This window comes from Dreissena polymorpha, chromosome 6 (genome assembly GCF_020536995.1).
Source record: "Dreissena polymorpha isolate Duluth1 chromosome 6, UMN_Dpol_1.0, whole genome shotgun sequence".
Taxonomy (NCBI): Eukaryota; Metazoa; Mollusca; class Bivalvia; order Myida; family Dreissenidae; genus Dreissena; species Dreissena polymorpha.
Window position 1 is genome coordinate 81,292,944 of NC_068360.1, and position 26,184 is coordinate 81,319,127.

Genomic DNA, 26,184 nt, shown 5'->3' on the forward strand with positions numbered 1-26,184 from the left:
AAGTGCATGTTCAGGGAGTTTTCCAGAAAAGGAGTATGGTCAAATTGGGATTTTTTTTAATCAATAGAAGTGGCAAGTTTGGGAATGATTTATGGACAAAAATGACTAAATTCAAGTTATATTTTTTGTAAGATGTTTGAAAAATAAAGTTGAGACATAGATTTAAGAAATCATAATTAAGTTATATGAGACTTCTTTCTAAAAAAAAAAAAAAAAAATTTTTTTTTTTTTGGGGGGAAGTTGTTTTTTTTGGGGGGAAATTTTGGTCAGATTTTTGGGAAAAAACGTGTATTTTTGCGATTGGGAAGCAGCCGAAAATCGGCTGTAAATTTGAGATAAAAAATCACTGCAAACAAAGGCCAAACGACCGAATAGCTTTCATATTTCAAGTTTATCAGCCTTGAAAGCAGCATCACTTTTTCAAATAAGAAGCAAAATCATACATTTATCAACCAGTAATAGTCAATAACACCAAAATCTTTGGGTACATCCATTTTGTTTTTCAGAAACCACGACATGTATTATTTTCGGACACCGACGATCGGTGATTTCTGGAACATCTCGGTAAATTTCAGCAGACAAGTTTTCGTCAAAAATTCTTATGTTTTCCGCAAATATTCTACCACTTTCTGGTTGTATACCAATACATAAATGATTTGAAAGTAATATAACATTGATTTTGGTCAGGAACACTTTATATAACTGCTAGAAAAGACATCTCAAATTTAGCGCATAAACCATTGAAAAATCATACTTTAGTTTATCCTTCTTATGATTGTTTTATCAATTACTTTAGCTTCAACCACCCACTTATATTTGAAATTATGACACACATATGTTTAAACTTGAGTTATTATATATTTTTAGTTATTTTTATTGAGAAACTTTTATCTTGTAACACATTTTTGGTACAAAAATGTTAATTGTATACAGTCCAACCCCTCTTTAGCAGCCTCATCCTCATCAGAATCAAGTCAATGAAAAAGAATCATTCTCATGATTCGTTGTTTACAGAATGTGCGTTGTTTGGCCCCAATGCACTTAAGATGGGAACAGTTGTGAATCAGTTATGCGTGAATAACTCCCATGTCACTATCAATCGAAAATTTAATTGGTTAATTGCAGTTTTATGTCTTTGTAATTACCTACCGCATGAATTGGTCCCGACATTGATCTCCTCCATGATAAAATCGTGGCCAGTTACTTAAGAAACTGATATAGCAACCAGGTGTTATCCTACTGTTAATCGTGCTTTTCATGCATAATATTATAAAAACATTTATTTCGCCGCGTTAATGGTTTTATCAAAATTAATATTGAAATCATTGTTAATATTAAACAATTATAAATCTTTTGTTAAATTCCTATATGAGAATCATAATTTGTAATCCAAAACACACTCCCGATTGATTTATGTTAAGGAGACGTTTACAAATCCTAGCATCAAAAAAGTCCTCATGTATTTCCTTAGTCCGGACAAAAGCGTGCGAAAATTATGCACCAATGTACAATCTCAAGTCATACCCATGCATGCGTGTATTGATTTTTGAATAAAACCTTTGTAGCACAGAGAACATGTAGAGCAGTTGATTTCGGTTTAAAGTTGCGTTGTTCTTTTTAACTTTTAATTTGCCAATAATTGTCATAAATGTGTGCTTGAAATAGTATGATTCAACAGCTACAAATAATCTATTATAAATTAAAAATCTATTTTCCAGTACTAATAGATGATATTCGCATGTGCGGAAACAAAAAGATAAAACGGTCGAATATTGCTTTTAACTCGATAACCCGATAATCTGCCGCTAATTAATTGCAATTTTGCAAACTGGCTGTCAAAATGTTTATCACACATCACGCTTCAGTACTGCAGAGCATAAACTGCAGACTGGAAGTACGTATCAATTTTTTCGCCGTTGCGTCGGTGTAATTTTGCCAGTGTACATGACTGACTTACTCACGCGTGACCACTCATATGGGGAGGAAATTAAACATTTGGGATGCAAAATTGCTGGCCGCTGGCCGGAGAAACGGGGTTACCGCTAAAGAGGGGTGCATTATATAGTGTTTATCGACGGTCGCGGCACAGACCGGCCGCCTACACGGGGCGACCGGCGATGAGGGGTGACCGGAAGTAGGGGTTGGACTGTATATATAGTTTGAAAAAAATACATAGGTAAAGATTTACCTAAACTTGCTACACATGTAAAATAAAATGCCAATAATTACAACAAAAATCACTTTTAATCAGTATGTTTTGTTTATGAGTCTTAAACAATATTAATGTTTTCATTTCAAAATTATAAAACACAATACATTAAATATTGTCCTATAAAAATGATGACATAACAGATTGTTAGGAAGATATGAACAGAACGTAAACAGTATGCTTATTGAAATTAAAAACAGCTAAAACATCTTTTTGTATTAATTTTCTGATCAAAAGTGGTATTTCTAGTTAGTATATAGGAGATATTTTATCAAGAAAAAGCATTAGAATTTCGATTGTTTTGAAGAAAAGTATGCATTTCATCCAATATTGCCATGGTACCAGTTTTTGGTTAGAAATTCAATAACATTATTTTAAAGTTCATTACCCCTTGTTGCTAAAAAATTCATAAAAAATAGAATTTTTCAAAGTAATCCATTAAAACAAAAAGAAAAATTAATGCTTTCTTATACCTTAAATATTATTCCTGCAGGCATTTGACATCAATTATTTATGTTTAAAAAAATCATTGGTTCATGCCACTCTTTAATAGCGACGTGGTAAGAGTGTCTAGTGTTTAATCTAGAAAGGCAGAAGGGCATGGCGCAGGACTTAAAAAAAGGCATTTCGCACGGCGATTCTTTTACAAAGGGCACTTTTGAAACTATTAATGACAGCTTAAAACTTGGATTTATACAATGTCATTTTAAATGTCATTTTCATGAACAATTCACGCGAACTGTGTTCTTAAAATACTCGGCTATTGTGTTGACATGTGTGCACATTGATTATAATTTTTTTTTGGAAAACATTCAAATCAAATGCAAAACACGAAAATGTAACTGATCATGGCAGCTCTTAACAAAGTAAACTTTCCGGATGTGTATGACAAGCGTGCATCGGAATTGTGCAAAGATGTAACATTAATATTGAACTCTTTTGTCGTTTTCAAATGAAAAGGTTAAATGAACCAGGGACATATACAAACACACATGTTTGTATACATCCTGAATGAACTAAATAACAAGTGTTTCGCAATGCTTTTAATAAATGCCTCTTTTTATGCTCCCAGTAGGGTGGCATATAGCAGTTGAACTGTCAGTCTGTCTGTCTTTCCGTCCATCCGAAAACTTTGACATTGGCCATAACTTTTGCAATATTGAAGATAGCAACTTGATATTTGGCATGCATGTGTATCTCATGAAGCTGCACATTTTGAGTGGTGAAAGGTCAAGGTCATCCTTCAAGGTCAAAAGTAAAAAAATACAATCCAAGGAAAGTAATAAGCTTTGAAAGGGAGATCATTTCTAAATCTGCCAAATGATATATTTAAATTTTATTTGATTTCAAAGCGGCACAATAGGGGGCATTGCGTTTCTGACAAACACATCTCTTGTTGATAATCTGTGAACATTATTTTTAAAGAGAAATAATAACATGTTAGCCAGTTAGTGACAGCAGGCTAAATTTGCTGTATATGATTTTCATTTTTAAGGGTTTGTGATTAACGGTTTTGTGATTAATATAATGATGTTAATTATTTAAATGTGTTTTGACATGTAATTCCTCATTTTAGGGCAATTATTCAAAGAAAATGCAAAGTATGTTCAGAGCTCCAGATAATTTTTTCAGCCGAGGCGTATTTCACTCATGAAATTTTTAATTGAGGAGTGAAAATCAAAATCCGATCATTTTAAGGAGTATTTATGTTCAAAGGATCAGAATTAATAATAAAATGTACATGTAGTGTTAACTCGCTATAACAAGCAGTCTTGTACACAATAAAGCAATCACTTTTGTTTTATTTAACAGTTTTTCTGTTTTATTTGCCCTTGGCTTATAAGCAGCCAATGCTCTCTTTTTCCGTCTTGATTTGGCAAGCCACTGTTTAGCACACACTATAAAGCCACGATTAAAATCTTCTAAGCTTGGCCCACAAAACTTGTTTATTATATGTGTATTTCGGTCGCCATTTAAAAAGTGCTTGAAGGAAAAAGGTTTTTCCATAGTGCCACACAAGAGATGAACTGATAGCAAAAGTTATATGCTTGATGTTGGACGATTCAGGTTTTATCGAATGTGATGTCAAATGTTTTCAAGGAGCCCATTGTGTAAACATCGGACATTATCGTTGGGGAAAATAAAATGATCTGACTGAGGAGTAAAGTAGGTCGGGAACCACATAATATACATAGATGGTGATGTCACTTATATAAACGGCTAATACGCATTGAAATTGCACACAATGAGTAATCCGAATTAAGCCAGGAGTTTTTTTAATCAGCACAATTTTAAGTCATGCGTATATTCTTTGTTTTCATGCGTATTTTACGCAAATACGCATCTTATCTGGCCCTCTGGGCATGTTTCTCACCCCATGTATGTGTCCAAGTTAGTTTTACGTTTTTCAATTAGCTTGTTTCTCAGGAATAGCTAATGGCTTTGAAATTTTCCCCAAATAATAATTTACCTATAGGTCAAGTGTGGCCAGTCTCATTTGAAATTTTTCATAATTAATGTAATTTTTACCTCATGGATTTATGTTATGGGTGAGATCAAGGTCACTGTTATTAGGAATAGCAAAATGGAATCCATTTAATGTCTCTATAACAAATTGAGTTATTGTTATGCAGATTTGGATTGCATAAGAGTATGGGGTTGAGGTAATGTTAAGAAAATATAGAAAGATTGTTTCCGCTCAACAAACCGAGGATCAATTTATCTATAATACTGAAATAAATACCTGATATCCATCAATGAGGTAAAGGTGACTGTTGCTGAAAATAGGATTCTATAGAGACAAACAACTATTATTAATATTATTATACCAGATTTATATAGCCCCCTTTTCATTCAAAAATGCACGTTCAAAGGCGCTTTACATTAGAACATTTGACATATCGTAAATACGAATACATTTTTGCAACACTGTTTCAAAAGAAATCGATCAAAACAACTCAATGTGTATATAGCTATAAGACAATAAATGAAACATAAAAATCTAAAACTTATACTATAAGTGCTACCATAAAACATGCCCAGTAACCATAGATTAGAAAGATCAGCAAGACACTATAAAACTACTCAATTTGTATAGTTATAAGACAATTAATGAAACAATATAAAATCAAACACTTATTCTATAAGTACTACATAAAAACATGCACAGTAACCATAGATTAGAAAGATCAGCAAGACACTATAAAAACGTTAACAGAGACAAGGATAACGTCAGGACTAATTGTGTTATTGTATGCAAATACATACATAAATGGTTTCCATTTAAACTTAATTAGAGAATACAGATTGGTTCAGGGTCAGACTCACTGTATATAAATATAGTTAGATAGATGGTTTCAGCTCATTAACTCAAACAAATTGAGCTATTGTATTTAAACTAGGCCCATTGATGCCTTATATCCAGATCCAGCACATTATTGTAAGTAGGGTGTGTGGTCTCAAGGTTACTGATAGTAGATATTGAACAGTCTTTTGTGCTCAACAATTTAAAAAAAAATGAAAAAATCATGACAAATTCCTTATGTCCATTGATTTGACTTAGGATGGGTACGATCAATGTGAAGGTCACTGTTCATGAAAATTGAAGAATTGTCGTTATCTCAAGAAAGATTTATTAATATACAGGGTTTTATGGGACGCGATATTCTGCGTCAAATACGCATAAAATGCCAGTCAGGATCCGTCATATTTGTTTATTTGCATCCCATGGGACGCTCAATTATTTTGACATATTGGTTCTCTTAATATCAACAAGAAACTCTGAAAGAGTTAGACAACTGCAGTACGTTATTTTCTAGAAGGATGTACAAGTTGTCTCGCTTGTTGATTTATCGACCAACAGTGTTATCGCACACCTGCTGTTGCTAGGTGCAAAGTCCGGAATTGAGATTACATTGCATAAATGTGAGCTATTTATGTCGCTATGAAAGAAAAGCTTACTGAGGTTACGATAGCTTATTATCTGGCAAGCAAGATTAAACTATAAAAATAAATACAATTTTTTATTTTATAGGTCTGTGTTAAATATCAGCTATATACCTAAATAATAGATTACTATACATTTAACGTATTGACTTTGACACAGCAATCATATTTAGCATACATTCGCTGCTTGTAACTCAAATGGCATGCAAAAACAAGCAAACAATACTTGCCATGAATAAAGGACCATGCTCGTGTGATTATGACAGCAGAGCTTTGCTACATTTTTATTGACAGGACCCCTGAAAATTATTGACTGGAGTCCTAGGGACCCCTACAATTTGACATGAATGTAAAACCCTGCATGTAGATGTAAGGATGTATATACATGTACTGTTTAACAACTGGGCATATATTGCCAGTAATTCACCAGTGTTTATAAACTTGGGTTAATTGGCTATATTAATTAGTTTAAAGGGGTTATATCTTAACATCTCCAATCTTCAGTCATTGGCAATTTCCTTCATACTTTTAAACTTTCATGGGAATTCATAAGTTTATAAAGGACTCTGTTTGAGTAGATAATCTGATGGTTTGAGCTAATGGGAACCACATGCAGGTGACTTCTGTTATGCATTAGTTGTTGAATGTTACCAGACTGGAACAAAACATGATTCCTGACTTTTTGTATTGTTTGTATGTACAACACTTTGGCCCCAAAATAGCGAAAAAAAGCACTGACTAACATTTGATTCTGGCTTGTGTTAGACATTTACTGGACTTAATTGCTTCGGACATTATTGTTGTTATTTGCATGAATACTTCCTAATTAATGATTTTTATGTGAAACTGATAAAGGAGACATGACCATTTTATACTTATTTTCTGTTAATAATTATTTTACTTGGAACTGATTTACAAATCATGAGAACTTTTTAATATCAAATATCTAATGTCTAATATCAACGTGTTTGTATATCAAAATATGTTTACACTTAAGTCTGTAAAAATGACTGTTACTGGCATTAAAGAAGTTCTTTTATAATTCCTTAAATCAAAAGAAATTATACAGATCAAAAATCTAATTGGGCAAGTCACTCCTTCAAAGATAATTCCAAAAGCAGTGATTGAAAACAAACCATGAGGAAATTAACAGTAAAACAAACAAGAAGGAAAATCAATTAGTCCTTCTTGTGTTTCTGTATTGTTGAAATTGTAAACATTGTAAGAAGATAGAATCTTGTGATAGTGTCCATTTTGCTGTATTGGTTCTGATTGCCCCTGACAGACTTCAATATTGGAATAATATTGTCTGATAAATAGATGGTTAGATGATACAACACTTATTGATTAAAGAATACCCACAAATCTGCTATCATAAAAATGAAGATATCTATATTTAACTTAAAATACCCGTAACCCTTTACCATTTATATATGCATTTGTTGTCCCTTAGACAGTTTTATTTAATTTAAGACCTCTCTTACTAGATTCAAGTTTAAAAGGCTTCATTTCCGACCCTTAAATACCGATGAGCAGCAAACAGCATAAAACCTGAACAGACTGTGAGTTACTCGCAGGCTGTTCTGGTTTTATGCTGTTTGCACATAGCCATTTTCACTTTGCCACTGTCAGAGTAGGAAAGGGTTAAATGTTCACATGGAAAAAAAAAATCTTGACATGTTATTCGCAAAGATAACAGCATACGAATCATGTCATCAATTTTCAAGATATATGTTTATAAAGCATTGTCAGTTAGCAAATGTATGTGAGACAAAAATCTGGTGCCAATTCCAGCTACTCAGTGTTTAGAATCTGTTTATAATACAATGTTCAGCCCATTGCATTGCAACTTATAATCAACACCATTGTGCCAACTGGTATAAGCTGGATCTCTTATTCAAGTGGTTTTCATTAGATCTTCATCAAACTTGGTCAAAAGTTTTATCTTGATGATGTGTAGGTCAAGTTAAAAAATGGGCCATGCAGGGTCAAAAACTAGGTCACGGGGTAACTTAGTGTGTTTAAACATTTAGCATGGTGTCCGCTGTTTTTTGTGAAGACAACATGCAAAATATTCTGTGTCAATGCGGCATGTGGGGGTATTCGTCACGTCAGTGACAAAGCTCTAGTTGCAGTAATTTATGAAGATATTGATAAACAATAAAAGTTATAAACCAGCCAGGTGCCAATTGTAATCTTTTTATCTCTCGCCAAAGGCAGAGGGGTACAGAATTGGCATTGACATGTACCAGTTAAGTTGTAATGTACCAGTAAAGTTATCATGTAACAGTTAAGTTGTCATGCACCAGTTTAGTTGCAATGTACCTCTTGACCCTTTACCACTTAGATACATATTTTTACGCATTAGTAGTCCTTTTGAAAGTTAAATTTAATTATAGACATTTCTTATTAGATCAAGTTGTAAAGGCTTCATTTCCAACCCTTAGATACTGATGAGCAGAAACAGCATAAAACCTGAACAGACTGCGTGTTACTTTCAGGCTGTTCTGGTATTATGCAGTTTGCACATAACCATTTTCACCTTGCCTCTGCGTGGAAATGGGTTAATTTGTAATGTACACATAAAGTTATCACTGACTGGTTCTGCGTCAAATGTTATTGGTCACTTAGAAATCCAAACATTAAATTCTTAACCCGTCCCCTGGTCTGTTTCAGGTGTTGATACCCCAGAAGGAGAAGAGGACATGCAGGGCCCAGGCAAGCCCCATAAGAAGCTCAAGGGACAGCCCATGCCCAAAAATGCTCTCATGCATCTGAACGAGCTCAAACCAGGTGAGAATTCTTTAAACTGTTTTAAATATTTGGCTAAGGTTATTTATTTAATCCATTTCTTATACTTTGTAAAGGTAAGGAGTGTTGAACAAAGTAGTATTTATGCTTTAAATTCTTAACAAATTATTTGAACATGTTTTATTTTCACACTTTATTGTAATAGGAAAAAGCGAGTTTCATCTTATCCTTTTAAAACAAACTAATATAAAATTTAGGGAAAACTGGGCCAGGAGTTAAGTTTGGTGGAAACATAAAAATTGCTTTCTATTAAGCATGAGGGACAAAAACAACACTTTTCAATTTCAATTGTTTCTGCAGCAGACTAAGGACTGTTAATGTTATGGTATTTGACTTAGATGGATAAGTTTATTTTGCAGTGAAGACTGACACATTATCTTTGAGTGCTATGTGTAATATTCACTTGCACGCAGATTTTAAACTAAAATCAAAGATTTTTCTTTCAATACTGTCCATGTAAAAATAATCCCATTGTGATTTTGACTGCAAATTAGTATTAATAAGGCCAAAAAAAAAGTCTTGATTCGGGGAACCCGACCGACCCTATTTTTTGCCCCGACCCTAACAATTTTTTTGGTCCGCGGGAAAAAATCTGATGGCGATGTTTTTCGCTGGTACAGTACAAGTTTTACCTATAGGGCATTGTATCCGATAACGACAGAGCCATTCTTATACGCTTTATAAACATGGTGGCGTCCATGTCTCTAATGTTGGCGATGACCATCGCAAATTGTGACCACAAAAAAGAAATTTCATCTCAACACAATTCGGTTCCCAAGGAATAGATTCATACCCAAATATTGCTATAAGTCGATGTTAACATGGTTAACACCAGAATTGAAGTACTGAATTATTCACTACTAAAATTTTCCGTCAGTTTTTACATTACCGGAACGTTTGCATTTATGTAGATCCTGTTCCAAACACTGCTTATTAAAATAAGAAAATGTTAGAGATGAAATCATCAATGATAAAATATCTGATGTCTAACACCGATTGGAATAAATCCATCAACTTACTTCAAAATAAGTCAAAATTTAGTGCATCGCAACTACAGAAAATGAAAAGCTATTTTTAGCACAATGCACATATCTCTCTTTTGTCCATCCGTGACTTTTCTGAAGTTCACCAGTGACTTCCAAATTCGGCCTTACACTACTAAATTAATACTGTTTACTTTGCGATCATTTTCTGATTATATACATACCGATACTCAGGACCTGAGTGCACTGAAGTACACCAAGACCTAGCTAATGCCTTACATGGGTCTCTGTGAATCCACTCACCATGTCAATATGTACACATGTTACTGACAGAATTCGCAAAAGGCAAATATGTACTACAAAACAATCATTTGAATATGTGATAAATGTAATGCCTATATGAATATAAAAAGACATAATTGTATTTATGGATGAAAAATGAATACATCACGTGTTCTCTTTTGTGAATTTTGTACACAGGTTAGCATTAGTACAGAAGGTGATGAAAAAGCAAAAGGTGCATAAAGAGCTAGGAATGATGAAATGATAAATAATATACAACCACTTAACACCACATGTGCAATGCTATTCATTTGGTCAGTGTTTAAAAATCATGGGTGCATTTCACCCAAAAATAAATCGACTTGTAAAAAAATAAAAAAATATTTTAAGGACTGTCGTTTTAAAATATAAATGGTTTACACAATTTCACCTCTCTTTATTGTTAAGAAAAACACAACTTTCTTGTAACCAGCCAGCTTGGTATGGTTACTATAGAAATCAATCTTAGATTAATTTAGCTTTGTTTTCCATCATGAGTTCCACTACTCAGCATTTTATATCACATTTTCCCAGGCTACATCAATTACTTTTAAGCCATGTCTTTTGATAAGAAATGACTTCCTTCCGGTTAGTACAATAGCTATTTTCTTAAATTAGCATTTTCTTCGATTTTTTTTTCAAAGAATACTATCAGAATAGCAAACTGTTTGGATCCTGATGTGACCTCACGTTCTGTGGCATCTCATCTGGATCCAATCTGTTTGCAAAGGCCTTCAAAATTCAGATTCCAGCGCTAAAAGGGTTAAGACAGGTCTGTTGACAGAATGAATTTCAAGATACGGTATTTTTAAACCATACAATTCATTGAATAAAACCAAAATAATTATTATTTTCTGTTCGCAGTATGTTAAACACTGTTGTAGTTGAGAAAGTTATAAATAAAAATAAGCAATATGCTCCATTAAACCAACGACCAAATATTGTGCATGGTTAAATTTATTGTTACTTTGCTTCTGAGTGGGAAAGGGTTAAAAGATTGGGTCTTGAATCTTAATGGCATGTCTAAAACCAATTGACCATCCTAAAGTAGCTTATGTGTGTACTCCAGATCTCTTGTACTCAGTGGTCTCCCAGACGGGCCCCATCCATGCGCCCATATTTACCATGTTGTGTGAGGTAAACGGTCAGACCTTCACCGCCCAGGGTTCGTCCAAGAAGGCTGCCAAACGGGCTGTGGCAGAGCAGGCCCTGACGTCCTTCGTACAGTTCCCAAACGCATCAGACGCCAATTCCGCACTAGGTGGCCAGCCCATGATGAACATGGACTTCACATCGGACAATGCCGAGATCGTCATTCAACATTTCGACTCTAACACGTACAACCAGGTAATTAGATGAGAGGCATTTCATAAGCCTTGAGCCTTTTCTCAATTCTGTCAAAAATTGGACTTTTCAGTCTTAATGTTGAGCAATGCTGCAATTTCTACCTTTCTGGCATATTGCCTTAAAATGAGAATGTTTGTATTGTATTTGAAGAACTAAATAAATATTGTTTAAACCAACTAGGCAACCTATGTGACTCAATGCCAGGCACAGGAGAAGAACTACATACGACTTTGTCTTTTTTTCTAAAATAAATATACATGTTGTATTATAAAATGTAGTACGATATTCTAAATATTAATAATATTTATTTGTTTGAAATGAATATGTATAAACCCACCAGGGAACCTTCATGGCAAAAACGGCAGCATTAGGGATGGGTATGATGGGGCCCATGCCGTACAAGAAGGGCAAGGCCTTACAGAACTACGAGGGGAAGAACCCCATCATGGTGTGTAGCCTAATTCCAAGGAATTCTTATGTGCTAGCTCCAACTGACTTGCGATTGGTTTACGCCGTCATATATACTTAATTACCTGGAAAAATTGGGGTCATACTTGTCAAGTTAATTGAGCGGACGCGTGTTTAAGTGCATTGAAATTAAATTGCTTGACATATGTTGTGCATTTAATATGAAAATAAACAATGAGCTATACGTAAACTGTAATCAAACAACCATTACCAATATGTAAAATATTGGCGGAAGGGGTAATTAGAAGCAAAGTGAATATGGAAATGTTCAAGTAGCATAAAACTAGAACAGCCTGCGAGTAACTCGCTGTCTGTTCAGGTTTTATGCTGTTTGCTGCTCATCAGTATCTAAGGTTTGGAAATGAAGTCTTACAAACTGGAATTAGTAACAAAGGTCTTGAATTATAACTTTCTATGCTACTACAAATGCATGAAAATATGTATCTAAGTGGTAAAGGGTTAACAATATGGTTTACAACCTGTATCATGTGACAGTTCTTGTGAATCATGTGACAGTTCTTGTGTATCATGTGACAGTTCTTGTGTATCATGTGACAGTTCTTGTGTATCATGTGACAGGTGCTCAATGAGCTGAGGCCAAACCTTAAGTACGGGTGCATATCGGAGACTGGGGAGAAGCACAGCAAGCAGTTCACGATGGCTGTCATGCTCGATGGGGTCCAGTTTAAGGGAAGGGCACGCAACAAGAAGCTGGCCAAGGCCAGAACTGCGCAGGCTGCTCTCACTAAGGCCAGGGCTGCACAGGCTGCTCTCACTAAGGCCAGAGCTGCGCAGGCTGCTCTCACTAAGGCCAGGGCTGCACAGGCTGCTCTCACTCAGAAGTTTAATCTGAGCTTTACCTGGGCACCAAGTAGGTACAGTGTCAAATAGTGTGTAAACTTGATTAGTGTTTGATGAAGATAAGTTGATGAAGAGAGCTGAAAAAGAACTTTACCTTATCTTTGTTGATTATGTTTTACCTCGAATTCTAGTTACCATTTTAACTCTCAGTTTTCTGTCTCATAACAATAATTAAATTGTTTTATGTCAGAAAAAGTTTATACATATTTTTTTTTTCAGAAGTCAGCTTCTGAAATTTGTTTTAGTAATCTTTATAATAAGCATATTGAAACGATATTCGGATATTCCTCCATATGACAATACTTGTCCAAAAAGAAATAACGTGTGCTTGTAAATACCAGGTTGTGTAGTATTTAATACTAAACAATATTTTTTGCAATGAAATTATTTTTTATGCCCCCAAAGGAGGGCATATAGTGATCAGACTTTCCGTCTGTCTGTCCATCTGTCCGTCACACTTTGCGTTTAGGTTTTGAAAAATGCTCATAACTTTTATGTCGCTTCAGATAGCAACTTGATAATTGGCATGCATGTGTATCTCATAGATCTGCACATTTTGAGTGGTAAAGGTCAAGGTCATCCTTCAAGGTCAAAGGTCAAAAAAACAAATCCAAGGGAAGTAATAATGCTTTAAAGGGAGATAATTATCTGTACCTGCCTAATGATAAAAATAAATAAATAAATCAAAGCGGCGCAATAGGGGGCATTGTGTTTCTGACAAACACATCTCTTGTTAACTATTAATCTTGTCTGTATTCATTAATTAATGATACATTAAACAAAGAAAGTTTAGAACAGCGTTAAATAACCCCCTGTTCCTCGTGACAATGAGAGTCAAATGAACGGCGGTACATGTATATGCAAGTTTGCCACACCAGGACTGGTAGTCATTGAATAACAAAAACATGCTATACATGTAAATAAAAGTTCTTTAAAATCGGCGAGGATTTGACTTGTAGTAGACAGAAGTCGATCCTCTGCTAATCTCTAAGTAATAACAATCTATACCGTTACGGCCCTCCTGTCTTACAAATATTCTTATATTGACAAAAGATTTCGGATCATTTTAGTTTGAATAACAAAACATAACGTCGTTGATTTAGGTAAATTTTATTTGTACCTCATGTAAGTGAGCGCAAATAAACAGTCATACGCAAGAACTGAATATCAACTATTGCTGGTTTATTTCAGTCAAATAGTCTGCGCCAGAAGTTTGGGTCGTCGTTATTTGTCATTTAAAAACCTGACTATCATTAATTCGTCGACACAAAACCCACGCCGTTTTTTTAAGAACAAACTCCTTTTTCTGATTGATCAAATTTTTTATCCAATCTTCATGAAACATGCTCAGAGCATTTGTTCTAATTATTTCTCTGTCAGTCCGTTAAAAATCATAGCAATAAGGCTTCGGGGCATTTTTCTTTTATATGTGGCTTTAGTGAAAACTTGTGCACACTTTTGAAGTCTGATGCATTTTCCAAATCAGCACAAAATTATTTCAAAACATTTGTTCTAATGATATTTCAACCAAGTTCAAACATGGTTTGTGGTTTCATACGCACCTGGTGTTCCAGGTCAGGACGTGTTTGAAGCATTCTACAAGAAGGACCTTGCCAAGCGCCTTCTGGTTGGGAAAAGTGCCTCTGTGGATGCAGAGAAATCCATGCTCTCCAAGCTTAAACAAGGTGAATATGTTGTAAGCGTGTTGTGGTTGAAAACTGGGCAATGTGTTTGTGTAAGAAAGAAGCCGAAGTTGCAGTGCTTGAGTGGGCAGTCTGCACAGGCTAATCAGGGACATTATTTTCAGCCTAGACTCTATTTTTGTTTAAAAAAAAAACAACACCTTCTTTTTAAGGAAAAGTTTCATAAACGCTGAAAGTGTTTCCCTGATTAGCCTGTGTGGACTGCACACGCTCATCAGGGACAACACTTTGTGCACAATCATTTCGCCTGGTTTTCCCATAGCACAGCTAATATCTGTTAAGAATATACTTCCTTTAAACTAAAAATGCCATTACAGTGGAATATTTGGTGCTTTGGCAGCTTTTTTGGACTGCACATTTTGTTTTGGGAAAAATCTGTTTTGGCAGATTTCTTTAGCCCATTTTTACCACAGCACAACATGACTTGTCCTTACTCTTGTAGTTAAAATTGTTAACATCTGGAACATTGAAATAAAAAAACATAAGAATGTTACCATCAATATTTCATTACATTATTGTGATTTTTGTTATAAAATGTGGAAATGTGAAATTGTTGAACAGTTTGAAAACATTATAAGTTATAAATTTTAAAATGTAAACATCACGATTATTATACATTTATGTAAATTTTTTATGTCCCCCACCACTATAGTGGGGGACATATTGTTTTTGCCCTGTCTGTTGGTTGGCTGGTTGGTTGGTTGGTTGGTTTGTTTGTTTGTTTGTTTGTTTGTTTGCTCCAACTTTAACATTTTGCCATAACTTTTGAATATTGAAGATAGCAACTTAATATTTGGCATGCATGTGTATCTCATGGAGCTGCACATTTTGAGTGGTGAAAGGTCAAGGTCATCCTTCAAGGTCAAAGGTAAAAAAAATCCAAGGGAAGTAATAAGCTTTAAAGGGAGATAATCATCTGAACCTGCCAAATGATAAAAAAAATCAAAATCAAAGCGGCGCAGAAGGGGACATGGTGTTTCTGACAAACACATTTCTTGTTTATATATATGTTCTTTCATCTCAAAATTACTTTGAAAAAAATGCATATCATATAAAAGATATTGAAAATATTTATGTCTTGATGGTTTGAATTTCAGAGTGTGGTAGTGGTTTCACAGTAAAGTTGGAGCATATGTTTAAAGATATGGAGCTGTCAAAAGACATCATGCTGGCATTCAAACAGGTATGTACAAGGGTTTAAAGGTTCTGTTCAGGGATAGAAACATTACCTTTTTACAGTAGGTTGCCCAGACCGGCAAGTTTCTTAAGTACTTTGGTTGCAGGGCAAAGTATAAGGAGCCCAGGGCCCGTATTCACCAACCCATTCTTAGACTTGAGAATAAAGAATAGACTTAGAACCAAGAAAAATGCATTCAGTGTTTGAATATATACAGGCCCCCACTGGTGATATTGTCATTAAAAGATGTTCTACACAAAGAATGATATATATAGAGATGTTTAATGCCAAGTCTGACTCAAAATTCAAGCGATTCTTGAATATATCAGTTTAAAGAATATTCTTTAATTTTAGACTTAAGTCTAAGAATTGTTTGTGAATACGGGCCCTGAACCAAGTACACATAATTTCTGATACAGGGTGCAGGATCACATGACTTTGTTGGGTTCCCAATTAAACGTTAATGGATGAAAACACATGCTTTTTTTCAATAACTTATTAAACAAATTTTGTTAAGAATTTCAACTAGTGCATAAAAGACAGATTTTTTTTATGCTGCTTATGTCACACCCCAGGAAACCCGAAACCTTGTGAGCAGCATAATAGCATCAGAGCAGCTTTGTACATTTAAGCGTGAACTAACATAGGGTAAGTAAATTGGAAAAATTAAAAATTTTCAAAGTTCAATTATAAACAACTGTGTATTAATATTGATAACAAAGTTATTGGCCTACATGTAGAAAAAATCATGACAATTTTTCTTAAAAAATGAGCGAACTGTGGCTCCCTGAAGTAGAAGATCGGGCAAAATGGGCCATGTTCAGGCATTTAGGGGAGAAAAACTGCTTTAATTTGCAAGCTACTACAATAATTAAAGGATTTACACAAACTTACACATATCTGCCATAATATCTCAGCAGGGTTCCTCTGGAAAACTATTTTTTGTGGAGAAATCTGCGTTTTTAATGACCATGTTGGGAAAACATGGAAACCATCTGGAGAAGAATAGGAAACCTTATGTGAGCAGCAACTTTATAATTCTTTTTCCTGACAAAAACCTAATTTCCACCCATTTTGTTGCAATGTCATTGCTTTGTAGAGGCCTATAGTAAGTGTTTGTGAGCACATATGCATACAAATGTACTTTAATGCCTTATATATTATCAATAGTGCCTTTTCAACATGCGCCTGTTTTGTTTCATTTTACCAACACTATTTTGGAAAATATAAAGAAAGACTTGAAAATTAGAAATTTTTAATTTTTCCAATTTACCTATCCCCTTTGTAAGTTCACGCTAAAATATACAAAGCTGCTCGGATGGTATTATGCTGCTCACAAGGTTTCGGGTTTTCTGGGGTGTGACATGTGAAATACACTTCAACACCGTTATTTCGAAGTCGTCGGGACCGTTAAAAAAACTTCGGTTTAACAATAATTTTAAATAAACATTTGACGAAAGACTTATTTGATTCTGTTAAAATAAAACATTGTGGAATTCACATGGTTCGGTTACACGATACTTTTAATAATTGTTTTACTTAAAAACGTAAACTAGTCAGATAGCAATAGATTTCTACTTGTAACAAACGGAGGAATAAAACGATTCTTTTTCTTCTTTTTATTTTGCTCTTATTACAGAACATATAAAATATTACAAATAGCACATCATACATGTAAATACATATAAATACATTTTCTGAAATGAATAAAGATTTTTTTTAAATAAGACGCGATGTCTTTCTGAACACCGGCGTTAGCAGCACTAAACTGGACGCATGTATCATATTTCTCAAACTTGTCAAGGGCATTGAAGAACTCACTTCCGCCTGTGTTTTGCTCACAGAACTACCTTACGTTGTTGATGCATGTGGTCACATGTTGATTAGATATCATGTTCATTCTTGTATTGTCGGCCTCGATGTCCTCTTTTGACGACATTGTAATATTTACATGCTATGTGCAGACGACGAAGGTGTAATATCGGCATCTGACGCGCAACGCGCAGACAACATAGGTGTGAAATTACACTCAGTGTTATGCAGTTTTGACTTTGGATTAAAGATTAGTAATTAGGTGCGAATTATAGTGTTGGGACCGATAGAATCAATTCGAATTAACGATTTCTTCGGTTTAATGAAGTTCAGATTAACAATTAAATTTTTCATAAAACAAAAAAGAACCACAATTGGGACCCGAAAAATACTTCGAAATTATGGTTACTTCGGATTATTGGTGTTCGAAATAACGGTGTTGAAGTGTACATCATAATTACTTTATTTAATGAACCTGTGTTCTTGTTCAAAAATTCGTTGTGTACTGCACTGTTATGCTGCATGCAACAGGAATTTTTATCACCGATTTCAGACGTATACAAGGATTTATTCTTATTCCTTAAGATATTGGCACAAACTGCAAGAAAAACTGTCTTATGCACGAAAGATTTTTGAAAATGTTATCTCATTAACTTGAGATATTTATAAAATAAAGTTCCTAACGGTGTGTGTACATTCTGTCCAGCCTATGTGTAACCCCCTGAAAAACCTGTTGATTCTGCACCCTGTGATATTTACTTAAGAAAATAAAATCAGACAATATTACATTTTTGACATGATTCAATGCGAAATGTCCTTTAATGCGCCCGAATCTTCATTTGTGATAAAAAATAAAGGGATAAAAAACTGTGGGAAATGGTTCAAGCTTTTCTAAAAAGCTCTTTGCCCAACTTTTTAAACTTGTACGGGTAAAGAAGCAACCACCCATATTTTTTATGTGATGATGATAATGAATGTACTTTTTGAGAATTAATTCAAGATTAGTCCTTCGTTGACCTGTATCTTTGCAGGTTACAGAGCTCGTGTACAATAATTATATAAATAGTTACTGTACACTATTTGCAATATTTATGCCCCCCTTCGAAGAAGAGGGGGAATATTGCTTTGCACATGTCGGTCGGTCGGTCTGTCCACCAGGTGGTTTCCGGATGATAACTCAAGAACGCTTGGGCCTAGGATCATGAAACTACAAAGGAACATTGATCATGACTCGCAGATGACCCCTTTTGATTTTGAGGTCACTAGGTCAAAGGTCAAGGTCACGGTGACCCGAAATAGTAAAATTGTTTCTGGATGATAACTCAAGAACGCTTATGCCTAATATCATGAAACTTGATAGGTAGATTGATCATGACTCGCAGATGACCCCTATTGATTTTCAGGTCACTAGGTCAAAGGTCAAGGTCACGGTGACCTGATATAGTAAAATAAGTTCCGGATGATAACTCAAGAACACCTATGCCAAATATCATGAAACTTGATAGGTAGATTGATCAGGACTTGAAGATGACCCCTATTGATTTTCAGGTCACTAGGTCAAAGGTCAAGGTCACTGTGACCCGAAATAGTAAAATGGTTTCCGGATGATAACTCAAGAACGCTTATGCCTAGAATCATGAAATTTCATAGGTAGATTGATAATGACTGGCAGATGACCCCTATTGATTTTCAGGTCATTAGGTCAAAGGTCAAGGTCACGGTGACCCGAAATAGTAAAATTGTTTCCGGATGATAACTCAAGAACGCTTATGCCTAGGATCATGAAACTTGATAGGTAGATTACTAATGACTGGCAGATGACCCCTATTGATTTTCAGGTCACTAGGTCAAAGGTCAAGGTCACGGTGACCCAAAATAGTAAAATGGTTTCCGGATGATAACTCAAGAACGCTTATGCCTAGGATCATGAAACTTGACAGGTAGATTGATAATGACTGGCAGATGATCCCTATTGATTTTCAGGTCACTAGGTCAAAGGTCAAGGTCATGGTGACCCGAAATAATAAAATGGTTTCCGGATGATAACTCAAGAACGCTTATGCCTAGGATCATGAAACTTGATAGGTAGATTGATAATGACTCGCAGTTGACCCCTATTGATTTTCAGGTCACTAGGTCAAAGGTCAAGGTCATGGTGACCCGAAATAGTAAAATGATTTCCGGATGATAACTCAAGAACGCTTATGCCTAGGATCATGAAACTTCATAGGTACATTGATCATGACTCGCAGATGACCCCTATTGATTTTCAGGTCACTAGGTCAAAGGTCAAGGTCACGATGACCCGAAATAGTAACATGGTTTCCGGATGATAACTGAAGAACGCTTATGCCTAGGATCATGAAACTTGATAGGTGGATAGATCATGACTCACAGATGACCCCTATTGATTTTCAGGTCACTAGGTCAAAGGTCAAGGTCACAGTGACAAAAAACATATTCACACAATGGCTGTCACTACAACTGAGAGCCCATATGGGGGGCATGCATGTTTTACAAACAGCCCTTGTTTTTATTAAATTTACCAAACATCTGGTAACCAGTCTGTCCCAACTGTGTGTTACCATTGTAGTATTTAATACAGCAAACAGTGAAACTCCAGAAATTTATCAGGCATGTCTTTTATATTATAACCAAACACCAACTTTAAGCATAAAATGGTTAAAACTGTTATCACAACCGTAGAAGGGCAAATGCAAAGCATTATGGGTTTCACCTGTTTTAAGGGCTAGCCAAGCCACAAACTTACCCCATAATTTGTCACAAATGGTTACAGGCACTGTACTAATGTTATTTACTGTGTGTTCTAGTCTATGCAGTGTGAGAAGCACGGGACGGGTATAGAGCTGACTGTGAACATTCTCACCATGGGCTACTGGCCCACCTACACACCCATGGAGGTCCATCTACCTGCAGAGGTATGTACTTGTAAGATTAGTTTTTATATAGTTTAGTCTCCCTCTGGGAAAGCAGGTTCTTTATGTATGCATGAACATAAAGTGTGTCCCAGATAAGCCTGTGTAGTTCACACAGGCTGATCTGGGACAACAATTTCCGCATAAACTGGATTTTTGATTTGACGAGCCTAGTTTAAACGAAAAAAAACATAAAAGCCGAAAGTGTCGTCGCTTATTGGCCTGTTCGAACTGGACATGTATTATGCCCATTTTTCCCACAACAAGCAGCAATTCATATTTGAATGTTTCTAGATTTCAGAATTATTGAAAATCTATATGCCAACATCTCTAGTTTGGTGATAAGAAATTTGAAATTTGTAGCCAGTTTCATATATATTTTTCAAATGAAACCTGTTGTTTACATAATTGTTTTGAGGCTTAATACAAAAAAGCTTAATTTCAAATATGTTCAGAAATTTAAGAAGCCAATAAAAATGGGCTGGCAAGCTCAGTTAATAAGGGGATTGGCTATGAATCTGAGGATCATGGGTTTGATTCCCGGCCCGCAACAAAACTTGTCTTCCAGGTGGTAATGAATTTTATCTACAGCAATTTTTGAATTACCTCGGATTTAAGAAGAGAGACAGTTACCATAACATACCGCCATGATATGGCTGAACTATGTAAAAAAAGTGCAAAATATTCAAACGCGCAATTGAACCTATCCTGGTGAACCTGCTTACCCAGGACTAGTGTGAGTTGGTTAACTGAATGCCATAAGATGATTAAAATACAGTTGAAAATGGCAGCAACCCCATATAAATAACAAAAATAAAGCAAAATGTAATGAGTCTCGTTCTACTTACCCAGGACTAGTGTGAGTTGGTTAACTGAATGCCATAAGATGATTAAAATACAGTTGAAAATGGCAGCAACCCCATATAAATAACAAAAATAAAACTAAATGTAATGTCTCGTTCTACTTACCCAGGACTAGTGTGAGTTGGTTAACTGAATGCCATAAGATTACTGAAATACAGTTGAAAATGGCAGCAACCCCATATAAATAACCAAAATAAAACACAATGTAATGAGTCTCGTTCTAGAAAACACGTGTTAAACTCTTTTCCACTTAGAAGCGAACTGAAAATGGCTATGTGCAAACAGCATAAAACCAGGACAGCCTGCGAGTAACTCGCAGTCTGTTCAGGTTTTATGCTGTTTGCTGCTCACTATCTAAGGGTTGGAAATGAAGCCTTTAAAACTTGAATCTAGTTAGAAAGGTCTTTAATTAAATTGAATTCTCTAAGGGACAACAAGCACATCAAAATACGTATCTAAGTAGTAATGGGTTAATGCATGTGCGCACAGTGTGGTCTCAGATAAGGCAAAATACGTATCTAAGTGGTAATGGGTTAATGCATGTGAGCACAGTGTGGTCTCAGATTAGGCTCATCTGGAATGACACTTTCTGCCTAAACTTGATTTTGGTCAAGAGGAAACTTTCTGTTAACAAAAAATCTTCCATAAAAGCGTATAGTGACGTCCCTAATTAGTCTGCGTAGACACTGTTTCATGTGTATTAAGCCCAGTTTTCCCATGTCACAACTCATATAATGTATCTCATTTCAGATGGTGAAGCTTCAGGAAGTGTTCAAGAAGTTCTACCTGGAAAAGCATAGTGGTCGCAAGCTTCAATGGCAGCCCACCCTCAGCCACTGTGTCTTGAAAGCATGTTTCTCAGGAGTAAGGATGAGCCCATGTTCTTTACTAGCTTCAATGGCAGCCCACCCTGGGCCACTGTGTCTTGAAAGCATGTTTCTCAGGAGTAAGGATGAGCCCATGTTCTTTACTAGCTTCAATAGCAGCACACCCTGGGCCACTGTGTCTTAAAAGCATGTTTCTCAGATGTGAGGATGAGCCCATGTTAGCTTCAATGGCAGCACACCCTGGGCCACTGTGTCTTGAAAGCATGCTTCTCAGGAGTAAGAATGAGCCCATGTTCTTTACTAGCTCTAGTGGCAGCCCACCCTGGGCCACTTTGTCTTGAAAGCATGTTTCTCAGGGGTAAGGATGAGCTCATGTTCTTTACTAGCTTCAATGGCAGCCCACCCTGGGCCACTGTGTATTGAAAGCATGTTTCTCAGGGGTAAGGATGAGCTCATGTTCTTTACTAGCTTCAATGGAAGCACACCCTGGGCCACTGTGTCTTGAAAGCATGTTTCTCAGGGGTAAGGATGAGCTCATGTTCTTTACTATCTTCAATGGCAGCACACCCTGGGCCACTGTGTCTTGAAAGCATGTTTCTCAGGAGTAAGGATGAGCCCATGGTCTTTACTAGCTTCAATAGCAGCCCACCCTGGGCCACTGTGTCTTGAAAGCATGTTTGTCAGGAGTAAGGATGAGTCCATTTTCCCTACTAGACAAGGTTTTATTGAGCCTCTTTCCTAGAAAACAAGGCATAATGCATGTGCATTCATATTCGTCCCAGATTAATCTGTGCAATCCACACAGGCTTATCAGGGACAACACTTTCCGCTTAAACTGGTTTTTCTTTAAGAACAGAATTCTAAGAATTCTACAAAAGCTGAAAGTTTTGTCCCTGATTGGCCTATGCAGACTGCACAAGATAACCGTGGACAACGCTTAAAGCACATGCATTACGCCAAATTGTTCTAGAAGAAGGCGACATTAAAAACCCAGTCCAAAAAGCTAAGGGGCAATAGTGGAATCATCATGGAATTCTGTCTGTAGTCACGAATTTGTTGGGCGAAGTTTTCCTACAATTTCCATGGAAAAAATTCCAATATGCTTGCATGGTTCCTAATGATATGAAATTGAGCATGAACAATGTATTGAGCATGTGGAATTTATATTCCCCACAAAGTTGGAGGAATTAAGCATTGCACTTGCCCGTCTGTCCAGAATATGAACATCGCCAAACTTGTGTTATCAACTCCTCTTTAATAAGTGGGTAGATCTTGCTCAAACTTCAACAGTCGAATGACCTTAACGTGAAGATGATCATAAAGAAAGGAATTTAGGCTGTGACAAGTTTTTGAAGAATTTTGGCACTTAGTCTGTTTTTCAACTTAAGAAAATAAAAAGTACCAAAACCCATTGTTTCATCTCCTCCTTAAGTACTGGGTGGATCATGCTCCAACTTTCAGACTCGAATGACCTTAATGTGTAGATGATTGTAAAATTGAGAAAAAAATATTTCAAGCCAAGAAAACAATAAACTCGGATCAAAAATGCTCAATCAAATCAATTCTGCACCATTGGAAAGCTTTATTTTGTATTTAAAGAAGAAAGTGTTTTTATGACAAGGAGCATGGGTTGCAAATCACTATATTTTATCTACAAATTGTTAAGAATATTCTCTTGAGAATATGGGGGCCCTAAAAAGTGCCTTTGTTATTGGGACTTACTATTTCACGATATCTGGAAAATACAATTTCAAGGTATATTTCTGCCATGTTGTACAGACTGTGGCAAATAAATGTTAAATGCAACACTATTTTACTGTCAACGATTATACACACTGAGGTGCAATTGCATATCTTTATGTACTTAAGTGTCAATTAGTGTCTCAAATGCCAATAAGAATCTAAAATTGCTCACAAATCATGGCACAAATTGCTCAATGAATGCTGTCAATTACACCAAGATCCCCCAAAAGACCCGGCTCACACCTTCCTTAGCAAGCTATCCATTATGTAGACTACAGCCTGAAATGAATTTTTTGAAGGTAAGCAGTCAAGATACTGATAGCATGGTATCAATGTATAGCATGCACCAAATATGTAAACTTTGAGGTAAAAAACAAACTGCGCATAATGCACAGTCTTCTGCAGTAGTCGTGCGGTTTCCATCCAGTGTGTTTTTACGCCTCTGAAGGAGCACATATAATGATCGCACTGTCTGTCTGTCCGTCCGTCTGTCTGTCTGTCTGTCTGTCACACTTTTGCGTTTAGGTTTTCGAAAAATGCTCATAACTTCTATGTCGCTTCAGATGTAACCTTCATATTTGGAATGCATGTTTATATGGACAAGGCCTTTCCATACGCACACAAGTTTTGACCCCTTTGACCTTGAACTTAGGGTCCGCGTTTAGGTTTCGAAATCTGCGTTAAGGTTTCGAAAAATGCTATAACTTCTATCAAAGCGTTTATAGGGGGCATATGTCATCCTATGATGACAGCCCTTGTTTTTACTTCAAATTCAGGTCTGGAAGGGGTACTCATTCCCAATGGAAAAAAGTATATATTTTTCCCAAATGGTACCTAAAAAAGCCCAATTGAAGGTTTCCAAATTTTTTATTTTTTTTATCAAGCCCAAACATGTCATGCATCTCCAAACCCAGCTCTATAAGTTTAACCTTAGAAAATATTACATTCAAATCACTTTTATTAAAAATTCTTAAGTACATAAAATAAACAACATTAATTTCCCAATTTTAGTCAAAAGGACCCAATATTACCCAATCCAAAGGGACAGGCCCCATTCCCGAAATGGTGAAAAAAAACACTGCCATCAATTAAATGGTGATGTAAAACCCTGGTTGCAATTGCTCGTGTATATTTCAGGGCAAGAAGGAGCTGAAGTTGTCTCTGTTCCAGACCCTCTGTTTGCTGCTCTTCAACGAGGGAGACATGTTCTCCTTTGAGGACATTAAGACTGCCACAGCCATAGGTCAAGTTTGGGTGCAAGGCTTGGTTGTTATCAGCCTTGTTCTGGGAAATCTGGGCTTAATGCACCTGCGCAGACTGCACAGGCTAATCAGGGACACTTTCTACTTTTATGTACTTCTTTGTGTAAAGGCCTCTAGGAAAATCCAGTCTAGGACAGAAAGTGTTGTCCCTAGAAATCCAGTCTAGGGCAGCAAGTGTTGTCCCTGAAAATCAAGTTTAGACAGAAAGTGTTGTCCCCTTAAAATCCAGTATAGGGCAGAAAGTGTTGTCCCTGAAAATCAAGTGTAGGGCAGAAAGTGTTGTCCCTGAAAATCCAGTCTAAAGTAGAAAGTGTTGTCCCTGAAAATCCAGTCTAGGGCAGAAAGTGTTGTCCCTGAAAATCCAGTGTAGGGCAGAAAGTGTTGTCCCTGAAAATCCAGTCTAGGACAGAAAGTGTTGTCCCTGAAAATCCAGTCTTGGGCAGAAAGTGATCCAGTCCAGGAAGGACAGAAAGTGTTGTCCCTGAAAATCAAGTTTAGACAGAAAATGTTGTTCCTGAAAATCCAGTTTAGACAGAAAGTATCGTCCCTGAAAATCAAGTTTAGACAGAAAGTGTTGTCCCTTAAAATCCAGTTTAGACAGAAAGTGTCGTCCCTGTAAATCAAGTTTAGACAGAAAGTGTCGTCCCTGAAAATCAAGTTTAGACAGAAAGTGTCATCCCTGAAAATCCAGTTTAGACAGAAAGTGTTGTCCCTGAAAATCAAGTTTAGACAGAAAGTGTTGTCCCTGAAAATCCAGTGTAAGGCAGAAAGTGTTTAATTCCCTATATGTGGACTGCACAGACTTATCTAGAATGACTCTTTACACACATTAATTAAGTTCTTTATTGAGATCTTTAACTTTATGATACTCTTTGATTGTTATTAGTATAGAAATGTTGAATGTGGAAAGGTTTC

General features: G+C 35.9%; 1 protein-coding gene across 4 annotated transcripts in view; it reads left to right on the forward strand.

Moving 5' to 3' along the window:
• Positions 1-26,184, forward strand: part of LOC127833976 (cullin-4A-like) — a 43,733-nt gene that overhangs the window by 7,840 nt on the left and 9,709 nt on the right. For 2 of the 4 annotated variants that reach the window (XM_052359500.1, XM_052359502.1), the window contains exons 2-10: positions 8,831-8,947; positions 11,354-11,616; positions 11,957-12,064; positions 12,664-12,955; positions 14,520-14,630; positions 15,746-15,831; positions 20,469-20,576; positions 22,188-22,301; positions 25,145-25,250. In XM_052359500.1, the coding sequence (XP_052215460.1) occupies positions 8,831-8,947; positions 11,354-11,616; positions 11,957-12,064; positions 12,664-12,955; positions 14,520-14,630; positions 15,746-15,831; positions 20,469-20,576; positions 22,188-22,301; positions 25,145-25,250 (1,305 nt within the window). Of the gene's footprint in view, positions 1-8,830; positions 8,948-11,338; positions 11,617-11,956; positions 12,065-12,663; positions 12,956-14,519; positions 14,631-15,745; positions 15,832-20,468; positions 20,577-22,187; positions 22,302-25,144; positions 25,251-26,184 lie in introns of all 4 variants that reach the window. The other 2 variants (XM_052359499.1, XM_052359501.1) reach the window with 1 other exon arrangement.